General features: G+C 44.1%; 1 protein-coding gene across 4 annotated transcripts in view; it reads right to left on the bottom strand.

The window, feature by feature from the left end:
• Positions 1-8,915: 8,915 nt before the first annotated feature.
• The window catches only part of EXOC6B (exocyst complex component 6B), a 713,885-nt gene continuing 700,727 nt past the window's right edge, over positions 8,916-22,073 (bottom strand). For all 4 annotated transcript variants that reach the window (XM_068564227.1, XM_068564225.1, XM_068564224.1 and 1 more), the window contains 2 exons: positions 16,571-16,683; positions 8,916-12,316 (listed from right to left, as the gene is read on the bottom strand). In XM_068564227.1, coding sequence (XP_068420328.1) covers positions 12,190-12,316; positions 16,571-16,683 — 240 coding nt within the window. In that variant the 3' untranslated portion in view covers positions 8,916-12,189. The remainder of the gene's footprint in view (positions 12,317-16,570; positions 16,684-22,073) is intronic.

Below are 22,073 nucleotides of genomic sequence, written 5' to 3' on the forward strand. Positions count from 1 at the left end.
CAAAGGACATTTAGGTTGCTTCCATGTCTTGGCTATTGTAAACAGTGCTGCAATGAACATTGGTGTGCATGCATCCTTTTGGACCATGTTTTTATCCAGATATATGCCCAGGAGTGGGGTTGCAGGATCAGACTTCGAATAACCAAAGCAATCTCGAGAAAGAAAAACAGAGCTGAAGGAATCAGGCTCCCTTACTTCAGACTATACCTACAAAGCTATAGTCATCAAAACAGTATGGTACTGGCACAAAAATAGAAATATAGATCAATGGAACAGGATAGAAAGCCCAGAAATAAACCCAAGCACCTATGGTCAATTAATCTACGACAAAGGAGGAGGCAAGACTGTACAATGGGGGAAAGACAGTCTCTTCAATAAATGGTGCTGGGAAAACTGGATAGCTACATGTAAAAAAATGAAATTAGAACATTCTTTAACACCATACACAAAGATAAGCTCAAAATGGATTAAAGACCTAAATGTCAGACTGGACACTATAAAACTCTTAGATGAAAACATAGGCAGAACACTTTCTGACATAAATCACAGCAATATCTTTTTTGACCTGTCTCCCAGAGTAATGGAAATGAAATCAAAAACAAATGGAATCTAATTAAACTCCAAAGCTTTTGCACAGCAAAGGAAACCATAAACAAAACGAAAAGACAACCCACAGATTGGGAGAAAATATTTGCAAATGATGTGACCAACAAAGAATTGGTTTCCAAAATTTACAAACATCTCATGTGGCTTAATATCATCAAAACAACCAACCCAATCGAAAAATGGGCGGAAGATCTAAATAGACATTTCTCCAAAGAAGACATACAGATGGCAAAGAGGCACATGAAAAGATGTTCAACATTGCTAATTATTAGAGAAATGCAGATCAAAACTACAATGAGATATCACCTCACACCAGTCAAAATGGCTATCATCAAAAAATCCACAAAATATAAATGCTGGAGAGGGTGTGGAGAGAAGGGAACCCTCCTGCACTGTTGGTGGGAATGTAAATTGGTACAGCCACTATGGAGAACAGTATGGAGGTTCCTTAAAAAACTAAAAATAAGCAACAGTTTCTTAGACTGTTAGCTATCACACAAAAAGCACAAGCAACAACAAAAACAAAAGATAAATTTGGACGTCATCAAAATTTAAAACTTTTTTGCATCAAATGATTTTTTCCATTGAATGATTTGCAATATGATAAGGGTCTAGTACCCAGAATATGTGAAAAACTCTTATAACTCAAAAACAAAAGACAAATGACCCAATTTTAAAAGGAACAAAGAAATAGACATTTCTCCAAAGATAATATACAAATGACTAATAAGCACATGGAAAGATTCTCAACGTCGTTAGTCATTAGGGAAATGAACATTAAAACTGCAATGAGATAGCACTTCATACCCACCAGGATGGCAATTATTTAAAAAATAAAAAAAGCAAACCAGAAAATAGCAAGTGTTGGCAAAGATGTGATGAAATTTGAACCTTCATACATTCCTGGTGGGACTGTAAATAATGCTGCCACTTTGGAAAACAGTTTGGCAGTTCCTCAAAAAGTTAAACATAGAGACCTAGCAGTTCCTCTAGGTATGGATCTAGAGAATTAAAAACACATGTTCAAACAAAATTGTACACTAATGATCATAACGGCATTGTTCATAATAACCCCAAAGTGGAAACAAGTTATTTGTTAATTTTTTGGACTTATCGTCCATTCATTGATGCACAAAAGTCCATCAACAGATGAATGGATAAACAAAATGTGGTATATCTATACAACGGAATATTATTTAGTCATAAAGGGAATGAAGTATTGATACATGCTACAACATGGATAAACCTTGAAAACATTATGCTAAGTGAAAGAAGCCAGACACAAAAGGACACATATTACTATTCCATTTATATGAAATGTCCAGAATGGGCAAATTAATAGAGAAAGAAAGTAGATTCAGGGGATAGGGAAAGAGGGCAATTGGAAGTGATTGTTAATAAATACAGCGTTTCTTTTGGGGTGATGGAAATATTCTGAAACTAGACAGTGATGGCTGCACAACATTGGGAGAATACAAACATACATTGAATTGTACACTTTGAAATGATGAATTTTATGTTGTGTGAATTATATCACAACAAGAAGTTACAAAAAATAAAAAAAGCCTAAAACTGGTGCAAAAACTTGTACATGAGTTCACACTGATATAAATAAATGATTTAAATTAATACATGAGGATGAAGAGACAAAAATTCCTTTTAGAAGAATTCCAAAGAATTTATTTAGATACCCTTTCTAGCAGGTAAAGCTTAACACCCCACCTCTCCCTGTCACCATCTTAAGTGTGGGCTGTAATTAGTGACTTGCTTCTAATAGAATATGGAAAGGGATAAATAGTAACTTTACTGTGGGGAAACCTAGCAGGCACTGCCTTACCCAAGTGATCAAGGTTCACATCATTAGTGATGTCACATGGACATCATGTAACCTCTGATATATAATGGGAAGAACACTTCAGCTGTGTGGTATTCGCTCAAAAGACCCATAACCCCAGTCTAATCAAGAGAAAAACATCAGAGGAACACAAACTGAAGGATGTTCTAACAAAATACTTGACCAGTACTCCTCAAAGCGGTTAAGGACATGAAAGACAAGACTGAGAAACTGTCACGGACCAGAGGAGACTAAGGAACTCTGTTGGTTTTAAAATTTTTCACAAATGCACATGGTAATATGTTAATGGAGGAATCTGGGTGAGGGATATAGAACTCTGTACCACTTTGCAACTTTTCTGTAAACTTAAAATTATTCGAAAATTAAGTTTAAAAAATGAGTGAAAGTCTGGGAGAAAATATTTGCTCATATATAACAAACAAAAAGGTAATTAGCATCAATTGGATCAGTGGGTTGAGGATATTATGACAGACTCCCTCTCCTGACAGCATTCATTCCCCATGACTTCCCTGCTATCGGGACTCAGATTGGCTCAAATAGTGGTCCAGATTCCTTGATCTCCCGCCCCTATCCCAGCTTCATTTATCTTTTCATTCATGCATACAGTTAGTTGATTCAGCAAAATTTATTGAACATATTCTATGTGGCAGAAAGTCTTCTAGGCAGTGAGGATAAAGCTGTGAACAGAACCCCTTGCTCTCTTGGAGCTTACAGGAAATGAACCCTCATTGCTCTAAACCAGACATCATAGTCTGGCCATGATTAGCTTAGGGGTGGCCATGTGATTCAGTTCTGGCCAGTAAGATGTAACTGGAGGTTGGGACTTCCCTGGTGGTCCAGTTGTTAAGACTCTGTGCTCCCAATGCAGGGGGCCTGGGTTCGATCCCTGGTCAGGGAACTAGATCCCGCATGCTGCAACTAAGACCCAGCACAGCCAAATTAAAAAAAAAAAAAAAAAAAAAAAAAAAAAGATGTAAGTGGAGGTATTATAAAGGGATAGTGTTAAATAGCAATTTAAATTTAAATAATTCTGAGAATACATAATTTTAGGGTAATAAATATTCAAACCTAAAGAAAGATGAAAATCACAGGCTTCTAAGAAAGGGACAGATTCGACCTGCACAGGCCTTTATCTCTTTGTTTTTCCTTCTTCCTCCTGCTTGGAAAGTGGATGTGATGTCTGGAGGTGATGCAGCTGCCCTGTGCCTGTGAAGTGATAAGCATGCTAAGGATGACAGAACAGGAAGATAGAAGGTGCCTGGGTCTCTGCTCCTCAGGTGCTCTAGTCCTGTATTGCTTGTGCTTAAACCTCCAGAATTCTTCTTATGTCAAAACAAAACAAAACACCAAACCAAATAAAGAACAACAAAAAAACCCTACCTTATTCTTTACCGTACTCATAGTCCATTTTCAATTACTTGTAGCTGAACATACTTCGAACTGATAAAAGTATCAACAGGCAATTTCTTGAGAATACTATAAGTGGCTAATGAGACATGAAAAGATGATTCAGCCTAACAGAAATTGGCAATTGCAAATTAACAAACCATTTCTCCCAACTCCAGTTTGACAGTCTCACTGAGGGTGCTGGGAAATGGGCAATCTCCTATGTTGTTGGTGAGAATATAAATTAGTACAGCCTTTTTGAGAGACAGTTGGCATCGTCTAGCAAAATATAAAATGTATACCCTTTACCTAATAATTCCGCTCCTAGGAATTACTAGGAATCTTATAGAAATGTTTGTACATATGCAAAAAGATATCAAAGGTGCTTGATTCAGCAGTTTTGGTTGTAATTAGTAAGTGAAAGCAAGTTAAATAAATAATAAGGAAATGGCTAAATTAAGGGGTAGTCCCACCATGGAATACTATGCAGCCACTAAAAAGGTTGAGACCATTATGTAGACTACAAATCTATTTGTTAAAAACATTTCAACATTTTGCCATGTTCATTTCAGATTTTTAAAAAAGAAATTAGACTTTATAAAGTAAAAAAAAAAAAAACCCTCTGTACCCCAGTGAACCTTATTTTGTTCTCTCTGCAGAGGGAACTTGGTGTTTATCATTCTCCTGCATGTTTTCAAAGTTTAAGTTGTATTGCACTGCTATCATTCTTCAACTTGCTTTTTTACTCAACAACTTTTTAAAGATGTATTCATGTTGACACATGTAGCTATAGTTCATTTTAACTGCTGTATAGTATTCTATTAGATGAATATATCACAATTTATCTATTCTCTCCTTGGTGGACATTTAGGTTATTTCTAACTTTTCATCGTTACAAACAATGATAGAGTGAACAATCTTATACATGTCTCCTTGTGCACACGTGGATAGATTTCAAGAGAGTAAGACAATTTTCATTAATATTTATAATATTTATAGGCTTCAACCAATCAATTCCACTCCTGAAATTTTATGCTATAGAAATACCTAAGCAAGAAGGCAAAGATGCATACAAATGTCTTGACATATTGTTTGTAATTGTGAAATACTGGAAACATCCTAAATATCCATCAATTCACAGTTAAATAAACTCAAGGTATATACAATGCAATGGAAATACTTATGGGCGTCACAAAGGATAAGATGTCCTATATGTTGCTACGAAAGATGTTTAAGATACATTAAGTGTGGAAAAAACCCTGTAATTTAATACACTATAATTATAATTCTTTTAATGAAAAAAGTCAGTATATATGTAGTAAGGTGATCTGAAAGAACATCACCATCCTGTTAGCAGTGATTATATGTGGAAAATGGGATTAGGGCTCAGCGGGGAAATCCTCCAGTAGTTCTGTCAGATACCTGTGTACACACGTACATATACATGTACACACACATTCACCACCACCACCAGGACCACATTCTGCCCATCAGGAATTAAACTGCTACTTTGATTTCTCACCTTACTCAATCTGTTTTCAACCTGTTCCTTATTCCATGGCATACCAAGAGTGGAGTGGTACATATTTGCAGAGAATTTTACACGATAATACAACTGGCTTAACGTTGGTTTGCTTTTTATTACCACCATATGCTTTCTAAAGAACGTCAGTGACAAAATATTCCTCCTAGCAAGGAGTGCTGCTTGCACAGTCCCCTCCCTTGGTAGCAAATCACTACCAAGTGTGGTCGATGTGGTCCTGAGTGCCCATGTGCCATTGGCTGGGCAAGGTGCTGCAGGGGTTTCAGACAGGCGTGTGATGTCTTTCCTGCCTTTGCAGAGCAGGGGCACCAGACAGGTACTCAGACACTAGAAACCATCAGTCTCTCTGTGGTTCAACTTACTGCCTGTAGGACCTGCTTCCCCAAAGCAGCTTCTCTGCCAGCTGCCCTGGATGGGCCCTATCTTCACCCTTCCTAACTCGATGCCCTCAAGCTGCCCTGCACTTGAAGCCTTACTGTTTTTCCTCATCCTGGGAAAAAAAGAGACTCTGACCCTTTGGTCTTTTACCTTCTCCCATGCCCATCTTTGCCTCCCTTTGTCTCCAGTGTCCAGATCACCACTTAACCCCTCCGCTTTGCTCCTGAGTGGTACCTGAAAATGCCTTGCCTAAAACCTTGGAAACATACCTGGGGGAAAAAAAGTGAAATGGTTGCCCAGAACTGGCTATCTGAAAAACCTATAGCTGGGCAGTCCGAGGCCCCTTTCCTGTGCCCATGGAAGTGGTGTTTCCCCAGCAGTCTTCTCTGGAAAAAAGGTTCACTGGAGAGGGCAGGGCGTTACTCCATCAGCTTTAAAAATATGCACTCCGTGGAATAGAAAGAAAGAAAAGCCATCCACCCAGCTTAACCTGAGCCTTGTAACAGAGAGGGGAGTGTGTGAGGAGAACAAGAGGGAGATACAATTAATTACCCTTAGAAGCAAAGGTAAAAGTTGAAGATTACGAGACCCATTTATAGGAGGAAATAGACCCATCATTGAGCCTAGAGAATGGAAGGATTGTTTAGGGCCAGAAAAGCGTCTCAATGTTCAGATTTCATTCCTTTTCTGGAGCTTTGGAGAGAGGAAGGTCACAGCTTGGGCTTGGAAGATACCCTTAGCAGTGGGCTCAGACTGGGAGGGGGGCTGTTGTCTTGGGCTCGGTTCTGGGCCCACAGACTGCCCCCTCCCTGAGGGAATAGGAGCTGGAATCCAGGAGCCGATGTGGGCTGGCTGGTGAAGGGGTAACCCTGTGTGAGGCCCCTGCATTAACATCACAACAGCTGATGTCACAGACCCCACAGAGCAGCTGGGGCCCCAAATGCAGGGTAACCCTAACCCCAGCAGCGATGGAAGCAGATAGAGGGGTGGTGCCCCCCCCCGCACAATGCCTGGCCCCCACCGCTCCCCTCCTCCTCCCTGCACTTCCTCAAGAGCCTTTTTGTCTTCTGGTCTCTTGGGCCTGGAGTCTCTCTCATTCCCAGCAAATATTGTCCATTAAATTCAAAGCTGAGGCCTCCGGGGAAAGGGTCTGGCACTTTTTCTCCTTCCTCCCCTTATCTCCCACTAGCCATTCCCCATCCTCATCTGCCTGGTGAGCAGATGAGACAAGGGGCAAGCTGGTGACGGCTTCACATCTGTCCCTGGTTTGGTTTGGTTCCCCGCAGAGCCCTCTCTGGACAAGGCCTTGGGCAAGACATTGTACTCACCAGTGCTGACTCAGAAGCTGTGGGAAACATTTGGGGGTGAGTTGGGTTCAGTTTGGCTTTGACAGCCCAAGCCTCTATACTGGACCCTCTGGTCTGCGATCCCCTCAGCCAGGTGGAAGTCTGTGTATTCTTAGAAGTAGAGGGTCCTCGTGCCTCCCTCAGTACCTTGAACTGGTTTGGGGAGATCAAGCTTAGGAACGGTGGTTGTACTGGTCTTTAGGTGTGACCTGGGGATCGTGTGAGGGCTCCCAGAAGAGGGGGGGCGGCAGGGCTGCAGGTCTTGAAAAATCTCCTGCCAGAACTCTACGAGGCAGGGAGAGGGGGTAACTGCTCAGAGCGTCTGGCTTTTCCTCACAGGGAGATCTATACTTCCAAAGGGATTTGGTTACTATTCAGGATTTCAGTCCTGAATCTTCCTTAGACATTGATGAAAGCCATGTACCTTCTAGCCAGAAAAAGGAGTGGATGCAAGCCTGCGCGCCTGTACGTGTATTCACACACACACACACACACACACACACACACACACACACACACACACACACTCCAAGGGTTCATGGACTTCTGATCAAGAACTCCTGAATTCTAAAAGGAGGAATATATTTTGGCAGAGAAGGTTCCAGGTGGAACTGAGAGGCAGATTCTACCCGAAGGACTGGCTCTGCTCTGAGCCGGGCAACTGGCTGTCTGATGTGAAGGGCTTGTTCCTCTGCGTCTACACAGGTGCTCGAGGGGCCTCAGTACCATTAAGCCTGTGATGGGCTTGGGGAGTGGAAGCCAGGAGGCAGAGAAGCTCTGGACACTTCTGTCCAATGCTCGGCCACAGCGTGTTGTGGAATTTGAGGGGAGGGAGGGAAAGGCCTGAAAGAGTTCATGTGCTGTGGTAGGAACTGGCTAGGCATATCGGCCATGCATAGGTCATTTACACTTCACAGCAAGCCTGTAAATCAGGCACTAGGTTCTGCTTTCACTGAGGATTATGAGATTTAGGGAGTTAATTGTTCAGGGGTCATCCAGCTAGTAAGTGGCACAGCAGGAGTTGAAGCCCAGGTCTCTCAGGCGCCAAAGCCCAGTTGCAATAGTCAGACTTGTTAACTGAAGAAACTCTCTCCAGCCTATTCCCATGGCTTCCATGCCAGCCTCGGGGCCAAGAAGGCTGGGTGCTGTTACACAGACGTTTCAGGCCTTACTCACCATGGTTTCAGATATGCCTACCAGGTCCCCACTCTCCTCCCAGTACACACCAGACTTGTGCCAACTTTTCACTCTAATGTGGTCGGCACCATGTTGAATTTAACTGCTTCAAGGCCCAGCTAATTAACATCCTGATTTCCCTGTGCTGTCTTCCCTGACCAGACCCGTTCCTACACCAGACCGTGACGCCCGTCCCTCTCCGCCACCGAGCTCTAAGGCGGCCTCATTTCGCTCCTTCCTCTAGATAATCCCTCCTGGCTCCATCTTAACCAGGAGCCGTTCCACGGCAGGGCTGGTGTTCAAGACACACTGAGCCCCCAGTTGCCTAGCCCAGTACTCCCCACAAACCAGGCACGTCGAGGGTTATTCCTCTTGATGATGATGACGACGCCAGTCTAAACTGTATAGACAGGAAAGCCTGTAGCCCAGTAGTCTGGAATGTTTCCAAGGCCACAGTTCGACTCCTTGCCTTGTCTGGCAGGCAGGCTTTCCCCTCCCCACCAGGCTTCTGCCTGCTCTAGTCGTCAGTCCGGCTCAAGGGGTGCAATGGCCATCAGCCAGATCACCAACCATGGCTGCAGTGTGCAAAAGGGGCGGGAGAACAAAAACCCGTGAGACAACACCGTGGCTTTTGAACAGGTGCATAGGCTCTCTTATTTAATAGCGGTTAAAAGAGGAAAACGTACAGGAGGCATAAACATGCTCTTTCCACATAAGAGGTTTTCTACTAACCATGAGGCCCATCTGTATCAGTAGCTTTACTGGTTTTAAAGAAAAAAGTTCCCTTTAGAGTTAAAAATGGACTTTCCTAAATCTCCCCCATAAATGTGCAAAATAAAAAGGCCATTTCCAACACGTTAGTGAAAAGTAACTGCAAACTCAGGCAAAAGAAAGAAAAAAAAAAAAAAAAGAGGCAATGGAAGCAGCCAGGTGCACAGTCTTGGGAGAAGCGAGGCTACAGTGAGGGGGATTTCTGCAGCAGGCCCCAGGGAGTGTATCTGGAGGCCTCATGGGGAAAGCCATGGGCAACGCCAGTCTTGGGGATAAAGGGCCCTGGGTCTGGGATTTGCTGAGCAAGCACTTGTCAAGTGTGCAGGCTGACTTGGAGGCCTGGGAGACAATGAAAATACTGGGGACTGCTCCCCGTAAGCCTGTATATTCCCTTTACCAGTGGGGACTCTCTGTTGTTTCCAATTTCCAGGTCCTGTTCTTCCCCACCCCCAACAGCTTCATTTACAGTCTACTCAAAGAGATTTTGCTATGAGATACGTTAAAACTATACCAGCTGCCTAAATTACTACTGAAACCCACTAGGGTCCCAAACCTGACTGTCCTTTCAGGAATATGGACCTGGTTTTCCGAAGAACTCAGACAACTAGAAGACGGAAAGACCTCCAGGCACCCATGTTCTCGCCTCTTACTGAGGCCTCCAGGGCACTTCTACATCTCTGGGCATTTGAGACCAGATGTCAGGAGTCTGAGGGGCATGGACACCCATGCTTTGCACAAGTCCTCGCAAGGGCGGGCGCAGCTAGAGGCCTATAGAGAAAACTGAAAACTCCTACTTCACCAGTTCAAACAGCGTGGACATTGCTGGTCCCTGTTTTTTTACCTTTCCCTGCTCACCAAGAGTGTGTCCCCACAGACAACTCAGTAGCTGCATGTTGGTTTCGTTAGGGAAGGCTGAGGCAGACCGAGAGGGAAGAAGGGATCTGGCAAAGGATCCACCCTATGAGTCTTGGGCTTGAATAAGCGTTTTCTGTAGAGGGACCTCTGTGTGCAAGGGGCAGAGTAACCCCCGTTCCTCCACGCTGTTCACTTTCTCTTCTATAGCACTGTTTCTCCAGGGTACAGGTTTGCGACCAGGCCAGCAATGATAACAGTTGAAAAATATTGTGATATGCTTAAGGTTCTCTCCATTCCACTTCAAAAAGTCTCAGCGCTCAAAGCAGAAGAGATCTTGCTGTAAACTGGCATGTAGTGAAGGAGGGTGTTTGGGGCCCTTCTGAAGCAATGGGATTAGTGTGGTCATTTCTCGTTCTTTCCTAATAAAGTCCAGAGCCTGAGAGATGGCATTTTGGGTCTCATTCCCATGGACCCCTGCCTTTCCTTGGCTATGGAGGTTCTGGGTGGCAGCACTCATCTCTGAACCTCATTCTGAGACCCCGGGCAAACTGCCTAGCCCCTAGGATGAACCTCAGGAGGCTTCTGCAGAGCCCACACGCAGCCTGGTCCCCAGCTTTGAGGAAGCCCGCGTGTCGGTGTGCATATTTTCTTCCCCATGGTTTTCAAGTTGTGATACAATATTTGCGGGGGCGGGGGGAGTGAAAAAGGAAGCACTGCCTTCCCTAGAAGCAACTCAGCAGCTGACAAAGGGAGTGAAGACTTCTGTCTGATGAGTCTTTCCTTCCACTAACCGAAGCTGGAAATGACCGTGTGGCTTATTTGTCATTGTTTGGTGATGCACGATTATACTCTTGCCAGTAGCCTTGGTAGCATCTTCCTGAAGTGCCTTAAAGGGCAGATTCCTCTGACTGACCTCATAGTGAAGCCCTTGCATTAAGTCTCGGGAGCCCATTTGGGACAGAGGACACAGCCTCCAAGCTAGCTGGTCCAGGCTCCTCTGCAAACTCCAGAGCCTGAGGGATAGGACTATAGGCAATCTTGCTCAGATGAAGCCAAAAGATAGCTATGGGGACCTCAAAAGGGGATGGAAGCTTTGGGCTTGAGCAAGAATTGCTTCTTACCCAGGACGTGACTTAGTGAGGGGCAGCTGTGCCATGGGTAACAAACCACTAGCCACGGCTGACCCGCTCTGCTTCACGGTGACAGTGGTTCCATCCCTAAAGGCATCCAGTCCAGCTAGAGCTGTCCCCACAGTACAGAGCTGATGACATCTCCTTTAAAGATGGTGGCCAGAAAGTTGGCTTTGAAACACAAAGGAATGATTCCAAGGTTTTACCTAAGCGTAAAGTAAGGGCCATTTTCAGGCTTCTGGAATCTGACTATCCCAATGATGCTGCTGGAAGAGGCCAAGTCTGAGACTCTCTGTCTATGGAATAACTGTTGACCTATGCCCTGAACCAAGTATCCTGACCCTGAAAGAAGGCAATGAGAGGAATGCGGAAGGGTTGGGGCTCTGATTCCATTTGCACTGGCTTTCAAGATCTCCTCCTGGTGTGGGGCAGCCTATAGTTAGTCATGAGGTCCAATTCTTCCCGCTGCATACTCAGCTCTACCGTGCCCCAGAAAACTTAAGAAGTAAAAGCATTGGGTCAGATCTAGGCTAAAAAATGCCATCCTTGGGGGGACTGGAGCGAAGCCGTCATCTTGCCACACAGCACGCTTGTTCACCGGTCAGTGAAAGTCAGTGGACTGAAGAGATGAACCTCCAGAACTGTGTGCTGGTCTTTGATAGACTAAGTAGTAATGTTTTCCAGGCCCTTTCCTTGCATCAAGAAGAATCGGCCTCACCTACACGGTGAATGGGGCACCTAGGAGTGAACAGGATGTACTTCGTTATCCTTCTGCCTACTCACCTTACCTCCCAGTGCCAAGTACCCATTTTGTTTGTATAGTTTCTGAGCCCCAGATCTAAGCTCTAGAGCCACGGATGAAAGGTGGTTTATCATACTGGACCGATGACACCGCCATCTCTAGGAAAATACAGACAGTGTAGTATGACTTCCCCTGAAGCCCAGCCTAGCAACAGCTCGTGGACTGGCTTACCCTTGTGCCTCTTTTACTATAGGGAAAGGTTATGCGAATACTGTACATAGGTTATTAAAAAAATACATTTGCTCTCTTTGAAGAAGAATGCACAAATGCAGGGCCAGCCAGCGCTGGGGCCCGGACGCTGGGGCTGCAGCCAGCAGCCTCTGGGGGCCCGAGGCCCGCCTTCATGAGTGGTGGCTGCTGATGAGTCCCCGGAGTTGCTTGGCCACAGTGTCAATCAATTTCTGCTTGTCTCGCTCATTTTTCCGAAACTGTGCAAACATGTTGTTCTTGCGGCTAGTGTCCTTCATCCTAAACAGACAAGGGAAGAAAGACAGCAAAGTGTTTGAGGTGGCAATGGGGGCTAGCGTGTCTTAACCACCACCCGGAGTTGAGAGAGTCCAGAACACTTCCATTGTCAGGCGCATACTCACCTACTGTTCACGAAGCTGCCCTCCTGGCACCCAAAGCCCTCCCCACTTCAGTCACCTTTGGAGAACGGTCAAGAGCCAGCCATGGCCAATCGCCTCCTCATCCATACCCACCCTACCTACTTCCTTCCCTTCTACGCCCAGGTATGCCTCTGTTGTAGGTATCTGGCACCTGCTGCAGCCCTGATGGTCAACAGGACCTCAGAGAATGTCTAAGGTCTTCTCATCACCTCATAAACCTACTAAATCCTGCTGGGACCTTACAGCTGGTATTTGAAAGGTAAAGCAGAACGATGCTTTTAACTAGCAATTCCAAAAGAACATGAGTAACTGAAAGCCACTGTGCATTTCCAAACCCTACTCTATCTGGTTAGTCTATCCTACCGCTAACAAAACCAAGGGCTTGACCGATCTCTTTTCCTTTGCCTCGGGGTAGGGGCCCAGGGGCAGTGAGGTGGTAAGAGGGCGTGGTGCTGAGGAAAGCAGGTGCCAAAAGGCTGAGCCAACCGGGGCTTTAGGCAAGAGAAGCCCCTAAGTTCTCAACGGCTGCTATGTCTTCAGATCTTGACCTTTGGAAAACTTTCTAACTGGCTCATGCTAAAACTCCAGAGACGGCATATTCCTAGAGCACAAACCATGGGCAGTTCTGGCCACCAATTCCACCAGATGGAGAGACCTAACTGGGAAGCATGGAGGGAGAAAGTCAAGGCCAGGCTGAGGTTGCCAGAGCAGCCCCCAAACCCGACTAAGCCATTGTGATAGAGCCCAGGAATCTGCTATTCCCCAAAAAGGGCCCACAGCCCCTGACATCTGTTGGTGATGGCTAACTCTGGCCCCAGCCTCTGCACACTGGACCTCCAGCCCACGGATAGTTCTAACGGTAGAGAATTAAGGACACTGCTCAGACTCATTTCTCCTTGGGCTAGGCGGCTCCTCTCCACCATCCCCCAGGAACCTGGCCAGCTCTCTGACTTCACAGTCCCCTGGCCTGCACGGAGATAGGCTAGGAGAGGGGACGGAAGGAACCTGGCACTGGGGAGTAAACTGCTCTCAGGCAGACTTCCCAGGGCCTTTGGCCAATCCTGGCCCATTTTTTTTTCCCTGTGGGGTGGCCCTGTGCAGAGGGACAGACTAGAGGCCAGTGGGTCAAAAGGCCAGAGAGCCCATAAGGACATTTATATCCACATGTAGGGAGGTTCTAATGAGCACCATTGCTTTATGGCTCTGGCTGACAGTGACAGCCACAAACGAATTGAGATTTCTCTCTCTGACCTAAGCTTTAGGGCCTTCAGCCTGGAATTACTCATCAAGCATGCTTAGACACCGTGTACAAGGTACAACCACCCACATGTGGAGGCCTGTGCTTGGATGGGCGGAAGAAGGAGAGATGACAGAGGTTTAGAGGTTTAGGTTGTAAAGAAAGCACAAAGGTCCCCACGGCTATGATGATTATTGTATTTGGTCCCTTAAACATTAACTGCACAATTATGTTTGTGGAACTGGCTTGATTTAGGGTTATTTACCCCAGAGAACAGCTCCTTTACCTTTTCTGGATATACTATAAATCTAAAGAAAACCAACACAAAGCAAAACAAAAAGAAATAATAAGGGGATAAAAACACTTCCTACCTTTATAGGACATTTAATTTAACATCCTATGTGATCATTAGTTTCATGACTCCTCAAAGCAGCCCAGAGACAGGCAGCCAGAGCCGGCTTTCAGCTCCCATAGGGAAGTTCCAGAAATAAGGTAGGAGAAAGGGAAAAAGAGGATGGTCTCTAGGCCCCAGAGGCCAGGATGTTTTAGCCATTAAGACCTGGAGTTGGGATTACTTGAAAGAGAAACTCAAGTGCCCTGAGGGCTGATGGTGGCATGCTGGTTTGTACCCTGGAACGCTCTAAAACCAAAGGAGAGCCCTCCCCACGCCCCACTGCATTCTGTAAGCCTAGGATCTGGATCTACTTTGGCTACGGCCACCTCTCAATGAACGGGGGCCCCTTCTCTTTCCTGAAATGTCCTCATCAGGTCTTTGGGTCTTTCCATGTCTCACCCTGCTAAGCAGTGTCAGGTTGAAAAGGAGAGAGTGTCAAGGGGAAAGCAGGAATGGGTCAGGTAAAGGGATTGATTCCTATGAGGCTGGGAAATACAGATTTTAGTGATCTGGGTGGCCTTTGGCCCTGTTGTGTTTGGAAGGGAGCTTTTAAACCCCGCTGATCGCTCGGGCTAAGCACATGGCTTTATTACTGGCTAGGCCTCCAGAATGCTACCGAGAGGCTGATTATTTTAGCCTATTGTTGATCCATAGGAAGTAGATAAGACAGTACTTCTTGGATCTAGAGATTCTCAGGAACAGAGGAGTAAAGAACGGTTGAGAGGCACCTGGCCAAAGGGAATCCTAGAGCCCATTTAGACACATAATGAATAGGACATCTAAGCACCAACTCAAAAGCTATTTCAGCTGGGTACTGAGAACTCTGGGATGAGGCCTTGCCTCTAATAAAGAGTCTTCGATGACATCTAAGCACCAACTCAAAAGCCATTTCAGCTGAGTACTGAGAACTCTGGGATGAGGCCTTGCCTCTAATAAAGAGTCTTCGATGGGAGATCTTAAAGCCATGGGCCTCACCACTGGGAGGGAGGGGAGAGTGCTGAGGAGCTCCCTTGTGTCAGGGCTGAATTGCCAGGGCTAGTCAGGGCTAGGCCCTGGGCCAGCAAGAGTACTGAGCGTGCCAGGAAGCTGGGTGGGAACAACCCTTCACCTGGCACCGATGGGGGAAAATCCCTGTTACCACTCCCAGCCCCAAAGGAATTGGTAAGCCAAGGGTCACTCTAAGGACCAAGGAGAGAGGAGGCGGCCAGCCAGTTGGCACCAGACTGGTTTAGTAGATTAGTATGTCAGGGTGGGGACAACTCACAGGGTAGGGATATTAGTGTAGTCATTAGTGTCAATGAGGAGACCAGAAGGACTTGCCTCAAAGCGATGGAAAAGGCCCAAGTGAATAATATACTTACTCTCTAGATATCCTAGGGAAGAAGGTCATTGGGAGAGAGAACCATGGGAAACAAAGTCAAAATGGAAACATCAGTCTCTGTCTTGATCTGGAGAAAGTCAACTCTGGGCTCTTAGTTCCTTGGCTCCAAACACACACCTCTGCCTCCTCCCCTTCTCTCCCCTGTTATGTTGCACAGTAGGAAGGTACACCTCAGCCTCTGCTTCTGTCTAAGGCTCCACTCTGGCCTCCTGGACTCTGATCCTTGCCTTGCTAGGATTTGAGACCTGCTTGGCTGGCTATATATGCAGACTTGCTACACTGTCGAGATGCAAGGCACTCTCCTAGGAAGCTTCTAAGAAGCCAGCGGTTATCTAGTTTGATGACAAGAAAAAGCTTCCCTTCTACATGGGCCTTAGTCTCTGGTCTGCCAGCTCTCAACTAGGTAAGCTAAAGCCAGAGCCAGGCTACAATGAATAGCGGATTCCAGCATCTGGGTGACGTATTGGTTAGTGAGATGTTCCGGAGCTGGCTAACTCAATCTCAGTGGAAGCGTCTCTCCGTCAGAGATGCTACAGCCCTGTAGCAGGACTTGTGCGGGCCAGTGACTGCCTAAGGCAAGAATTAGGCACCTCCAACACAGCTTTCTTGGGACAGTCAGCACAGTAAAGCTCAATCTGGCAGGGGCGGGGCTTGGAGGGGCAGGTGAAGGTTTCAGTAATTTCAGGAGCTTCTCTGCTAGGAACCAGAAGCCATCTGTTCTGTGGGGCTGTTCTCCATCCATCATCATACCCCAGATGGCTGGGGCCAGGCTCACGCTGTTCACCAGGCTGAACTGAGCCCCAGACTAAGGCATCTTCCTTTCTCCTCTTGTCATCTCTAGGTAAGCTCTGAGGTAATGTCAGAGCCCAGCTGACCCATACTTGCCCTAGCTTGTCAAGGCTCAGGAATTAAGAGGCTACAAGAGGAAGACTGGCCTGCCAAATCCAATGATGGAGACTGCTGAGAGCACCTATGGCGACTTTAAGAATGGGGCCTCTTTGCGGTCTTTTCAAGGTATTGGCAAAGAGAAAATTATCCTCTATACCAACCCGCCATCCCCATTTCCCCACCCCCCAACACAGACCACTGGATGGGTACTCACTTCTCAAGCAGGGTCAGAGCTGTCACAGGGTTTACCCGGAGGTACTTGCAGGTGGGCTGACCATAGTCAGCAAGGTAGGTTGACCAATCCCACTGGAGGAAGAGATCTAAAAGCTGTAAAATATCCAAACCCCCACCCCAGTAATTCATCAGACAGATAAGACAAATCAGGATCGCAGAAACCCCTAGCATCCTTCACTACCACCTATAGTAGACTTGAAAAATAAAATTAAAAATATAGTAAGAGAAAGAATGGCTATAGACTGTATTGCAATTAAGGAAATAAACGAGTAATCACTATAAGGCAGAGTCATCTCTTCCATAAGCACGGTAATGTTGCTAAGAGAACATGCCGTTAGCAGACAGCTCTCAGAGGCAGGCCTGTAATGAAACTAACATTGGACTGAATCAAAACACAAGACTATCATAATGACCACTCATTCGCTTAACAAATACTCGTGAAATGCCTTCCATGTGCCAAGCACCATTCTAGGAGCTCAGAATTCAACAATGAACAAATAAAGGTGGATGTGTCCAGTGCCACATATGCAACTATATGAGCTTTCAGGTTGGAAGGTCTGGGTTCAAGCACGAGTTTCATGACTTGCTGCGTTGACTTTGCCCAAATTACTCCGTTGATATAGACACGTGCACATGCCAGAAACAAACCAGACACACAGACAACACAGAAACACTGAACCAAGGCATAAATGGGCCATGCAATATTTACATGAGGCAATATACTACACCTATGTGGATACTGGTTGAACAGATGGAAACCTGTTAACTAAATACATTTTGTCAAAGGCTTTCTTTCCCAGCCAGCTTTAGCCTCAGGTATCACTCTAATACATATTTAAAAATTGTAACTGAATAAAGCTAAAAAAGAAAAATGAAATCAGTGCCTCTCAATGGTAGGGGTGATGAAAGGGAAGGTGTTAGCTCCCCTCTATAAACTTCTAGAGGGGTCACCGTCCCAGACTCACATCATTACATAGAAGAAGGGCCTTCAAGCTGGCTTTCTAGCAATGAGATACATATAAGTGCTTTTGGACTCAAGACATTTCTCTACCTCTCCCTTTCCAAGAGATAACAGTTGATGAAGATTGTATATGGCTATCACTCTGTGCAGAACAAAGAGAGGCCTAGAGTCAATCCAATGCCAGAGCCTGGGCTCTTAGGCACACCTTCTTCCCTTGTCTGTCTTCACTGCCCAGCTGGGCAAATGGGCAGTGTGGGCCTTGCCCTACTTGGCCAAGCTTCCTCTTCTATCCACTCTCTTAGAATGGCTGTTAGGAACTTCCTCAGACAGGATGGGAATTGGCTGAAGTCCCCAAAATTTTGCTAAAACAGAGAAAAGCCCCTACACCCTCAGCCAAGAAAGGGATGCTAAAGATGAAAGGAGAGGGGGAGAGAGACAGACACGTTGGTTGGCCTGGGTCAGCATGGTCCCAAAAGGCCCTCTCAGGTCTCTTTTAGGTCATGCCTATTTTAGTTGGCAAGTAAAAGGGCTTCTACCACTTCCTTTTGCTGTCCCCAGGCCTTGCAGAGCTCTCCTTTAGAAGAAATATTTCCTTGACTTACTTCCTATTCTAATCTTAGTATTTCTATCCTATAGTGTCCAAAGACCCGTCAAGACAGTTCCTCCTAGGAAGCATGACAGACACTTGGAGTGTCCCTTGTTCTAAAGGTCTTCTACAAATATGATTACGCTTTTCCCACAAATCCCAAGGAAAAAACTATGAAAAAGATAGCATTTTCTTAATTAAAATTTTTTCTCAGAAAATTTAAAAAACCTTTTACTGTTTGCATGCTAGGGAGCTAACAAAAGAAAGGTGAAAGAAAAACAAATAAGTTTAATTGGAAAAACATGAAAACATGATTTCTTAAAGCGATTTCAGGTATTACGTTTCAGATGTGGACATATATATGCATTTAATAAAAATACCTTCTCTACTATCGAATTCCTAATTTCAGTGATGGAATTAATGGTATCAGTATTTTCTGATTTACTGCAAAGAACACCATGTCTTTTGGGCTGATGAAACCTGGGTAAATCACCAGTGGGGTGTGGAGGGCAGTTCATAACTTAGCTCTAAGGTTTTCTATTTTTAAATTCTTGCCAAAGTCTCTCAATGCCAGTACTGAGACTAAGAGCTCTGGGATGACAAGCTACCTAATTTATCCCACTCCGGGCATGGAAGCTACACAAACTCTATTAAGCTCAACCAGTATAAGCCTGTAGCTTACACTCTGGGTCTGTGCTGCTTTCTACAGTTCTTTTCAGTGGCCTGTACCTAGGTCTGATGGCCTCCTCTGAGACAGATGGACACATACTAGAGTCTGGGTGGGACTTAACTAAGTTAACTGCCTTGGGGTGCAGTTCTACTGGATTCCTTAGAAACAGTGTTAGAATAAGAGAACAAGAAAACCGGCAGGCCTGTTTATCAAGGGCCCAGGCTCTAGCTCTAGCTTGACAGATCTCCCACTTGCCAAACCTGGGACAATTTGAGCATCAAAGTAATTAGGTATAGTAATGAATATAAACCATTGAAAAAATGGAAACCCATGAATCCATACCAATAATAAAATAGATAAATTAATGGGGGAGAAGGAGAGAGCACTTGCTTATGGTAGAATGCTGAGTGACAACTGATAAACGCTGAGGGAACTTTGGTCTCCAGACTATGATTTTCAAAGGTGAACCAGGCCCTCTCAGCCTAGCTCTCTGCATGCAATGGCCTTGTTAAATCTCGATAAAGTCTCTCTCAAGGATGCAGAACATTCAGTCATCACTAACGGTCACATTCTTTTTTATTTAAAAAATTTTTCATTTGGAAATAATTTTCAATTTATCAGAAAGTTCTAAGAATAGACGTAGTATAAGGAGCACCATATACCCTCCTCCCAGATCCATGCATTGTCAACATTTTACCCCATACGCTCCATCATTTGTGTTCTCTCTCTCTCCTTCTTTCTTTGCACACACAGTATTTCTTTTTGGAGTCTCTTGAGAGTAAATTACATATATCATGGCCCTTTATCACCCAGTATTTCAGTGTTCCTAAGAATTAGGGCTATTCTCATAATCACAGTATGGTTTTTAACTTTAATAAATTTAATATTGATACTGTCTATACCCTAATTTTATAAATTGACCCAATAATATCCTGCATAGCCTTTTTGTTTATTTAGGATTAGGTATTACATTTAGTTATCACTGAGCCTACTTTAATCTGGACTATTTCCACAGTCTGTTTCTTTCTTATATGATATTGACATTTTTGAAGGATGTCAACTCTTCAAAAGTTCCCTGCCTCCTTTTTCCCCCCTTAGTTTTGGTTTTTCTAATGCTTATAATAAGATATAAGACATGCATTTCTGGCCAGAGTATTACATGTGATGTTATGTCCTCCTCAGGGCATCACATCTGGAGGTATACAATATACAGTGTTCATTTGGCTCTCATTGGTGATATTAATTTGGATCACCCAGTCAAGACGTTGTCTGATTTCTCCACCGTCTGGGTATTATATTTTCTTTTGCAACTAGGAAGCAATTGAGGAGACAATTTAAGACCATGTGAATATACTGCTCCTGGTTAAAATTTCCCCTTAGATTTAGCAACTATTGAGGATTCTTCTTCGATTTGGTCTTTACTATGATGGTCTCACACTGATGACATTCCAATTCTATCCTTCCCTCCACGTTTATCAGTTGTCACTCAGCATTCTACCATAAGCAAGTGCTCTCTCCTTCTCCCCCATTAATTTATCTATTTTATTATTGGTATGGATTCATGGGTTTCCATTTTTTCAATGGTTTATATTCATTACTATATCTAATTACTTTGATGCTCAAATTGTCCCAGGTTTGGCAAGTGGGAGATCTGTCAAGCTAGAGCCTGTGCCCTTGTGACATGCCCCCATGATTTTTTTTTTTCAGGACTTCCTTACTTTCTGGCATAACAAGGTGTGGCAGGTTCATCTTGTATCTACCATGCCCAGCTCTGAAATCAGCCATTTCTCTGAACAGCCCTGGTTTCTTTTAGTGGGAAAGTTATTGGAGATCAAGATTTGGGTGCTAGGTGTGCTCATTGCTACTTGGGGACAATCTATGGGGAGTTAAGCCCTCTCAGTGGACGGAGCTAGGAAATATATGCCTGTAATCCACATATACACATGCACACATATACATACATACATACATGTGTACTTATATAAGCATGTATGCACACACATTTTAGAAATCATGAGTTTACACCAATACCTCCAATTCTAATCATTCTCACAGAGTTCTTTTCTGCCTTCCTCTATTCCATATACACATGTGCTTTCTTCCACAGTGAGAATCCTGGCTCTCAACAACATCATCTCATTCACTAATATGCTCAATCCTATAATATATCTAAAATCAGTTCAGAATTGTTTGTATATACCACTACAAAAAAAAAAAAAAAAAAGCCTGCTAAAAAGAGTTTGAGATTTGTTTGCAATTTCCTCTCCCAACCTGATTGTGTATAATCAAAGCCTATGCTCATAAGCCACTTGGATTAGTCCTTTTTAAATTTTCCCTTCAGTTTGGTTATGGTATTCATCTAAATACAACTGGGTTCATTTGTTTCCATTTGCTTTTAGTTTTAGGCTCCTCCCTCCCATCCTTCTTAACTTAATTTTTTACATATGTAGGACATTAACATGCTTCCAAAAGTCAAAACAATACAAAAATGTTAACTCAGAAAAGTGTCACTCTTTCCCTTGTTGTATCCCTTTCACCCCAATTCCTACCATGCCTTATAGGTACCCAACTCCATTGTTTTTAGATTTGTCCTTCCTATGTTTCTATTTGTAAAGCTAAGCAGATACACGTATGCTTTCTTATTCCCTCCTCTTTCTTTCACAGAAAGTAGCATACTATATATGCATTTTAAGGCATCTTACTTCTTGATGTTCATAAGTAGGTGGTGGATGGAGAAGAAGAAAAAAGAGGAGCATCAAAGGTGGGAGACTGAACTTAAGATCACTATTCCTCAAACTTTATTGAGTATCACTTTTGCAGTTTTTACCACATCCTCATGCCACATGTGTTATTATTAACTTAACATTTTTGTTTGTATTGATTCATATTTTGGTCATAAAAATTTTTTAAACAATACTTTACATCATTTTCACAAATGGGAAACCATTCATACTTGTCAGAAATAGAAGATAACTCAAATACTAGCACCACAATGAGACGTTCCCTTTGTCATCACAAAGACTGTGACATGATTTAGTGTTTAATGGTGCATCTGGGTACTGTCTAAACCTGTATCTCAAGTACCACTTCATATGGCCTTCTGTACCTCCAGTATTCCATCCACACTATGTTTTGGAATTAGTTTGTGACTTCTGCCAAGAGTTAAGTGATGACAGTGTGCCTGGAATAGTGTTAAGTGGTGTATGTGCACAAGGAAGCACCTATAACATTAGTCTCATTATAAGAGAAGATCAGTGTACACATGG

Source organism: Eschrichtius robustus, chromosome 15 (genome assembly GCF_028021215.1).
Source record: "Eschrichtius robustus isolate mEscRob2 chromosome 15, mEscRob2.pri, whole genome shotgun sequence".
NCBI classification, from domain to species: domain Eukaryota; kingdom Metazoa; phylum Chordata; class Mammalia; order Artiodactyla; family Eschrichtiidae; genus Eschrichtius; species Eschrichtius robustus.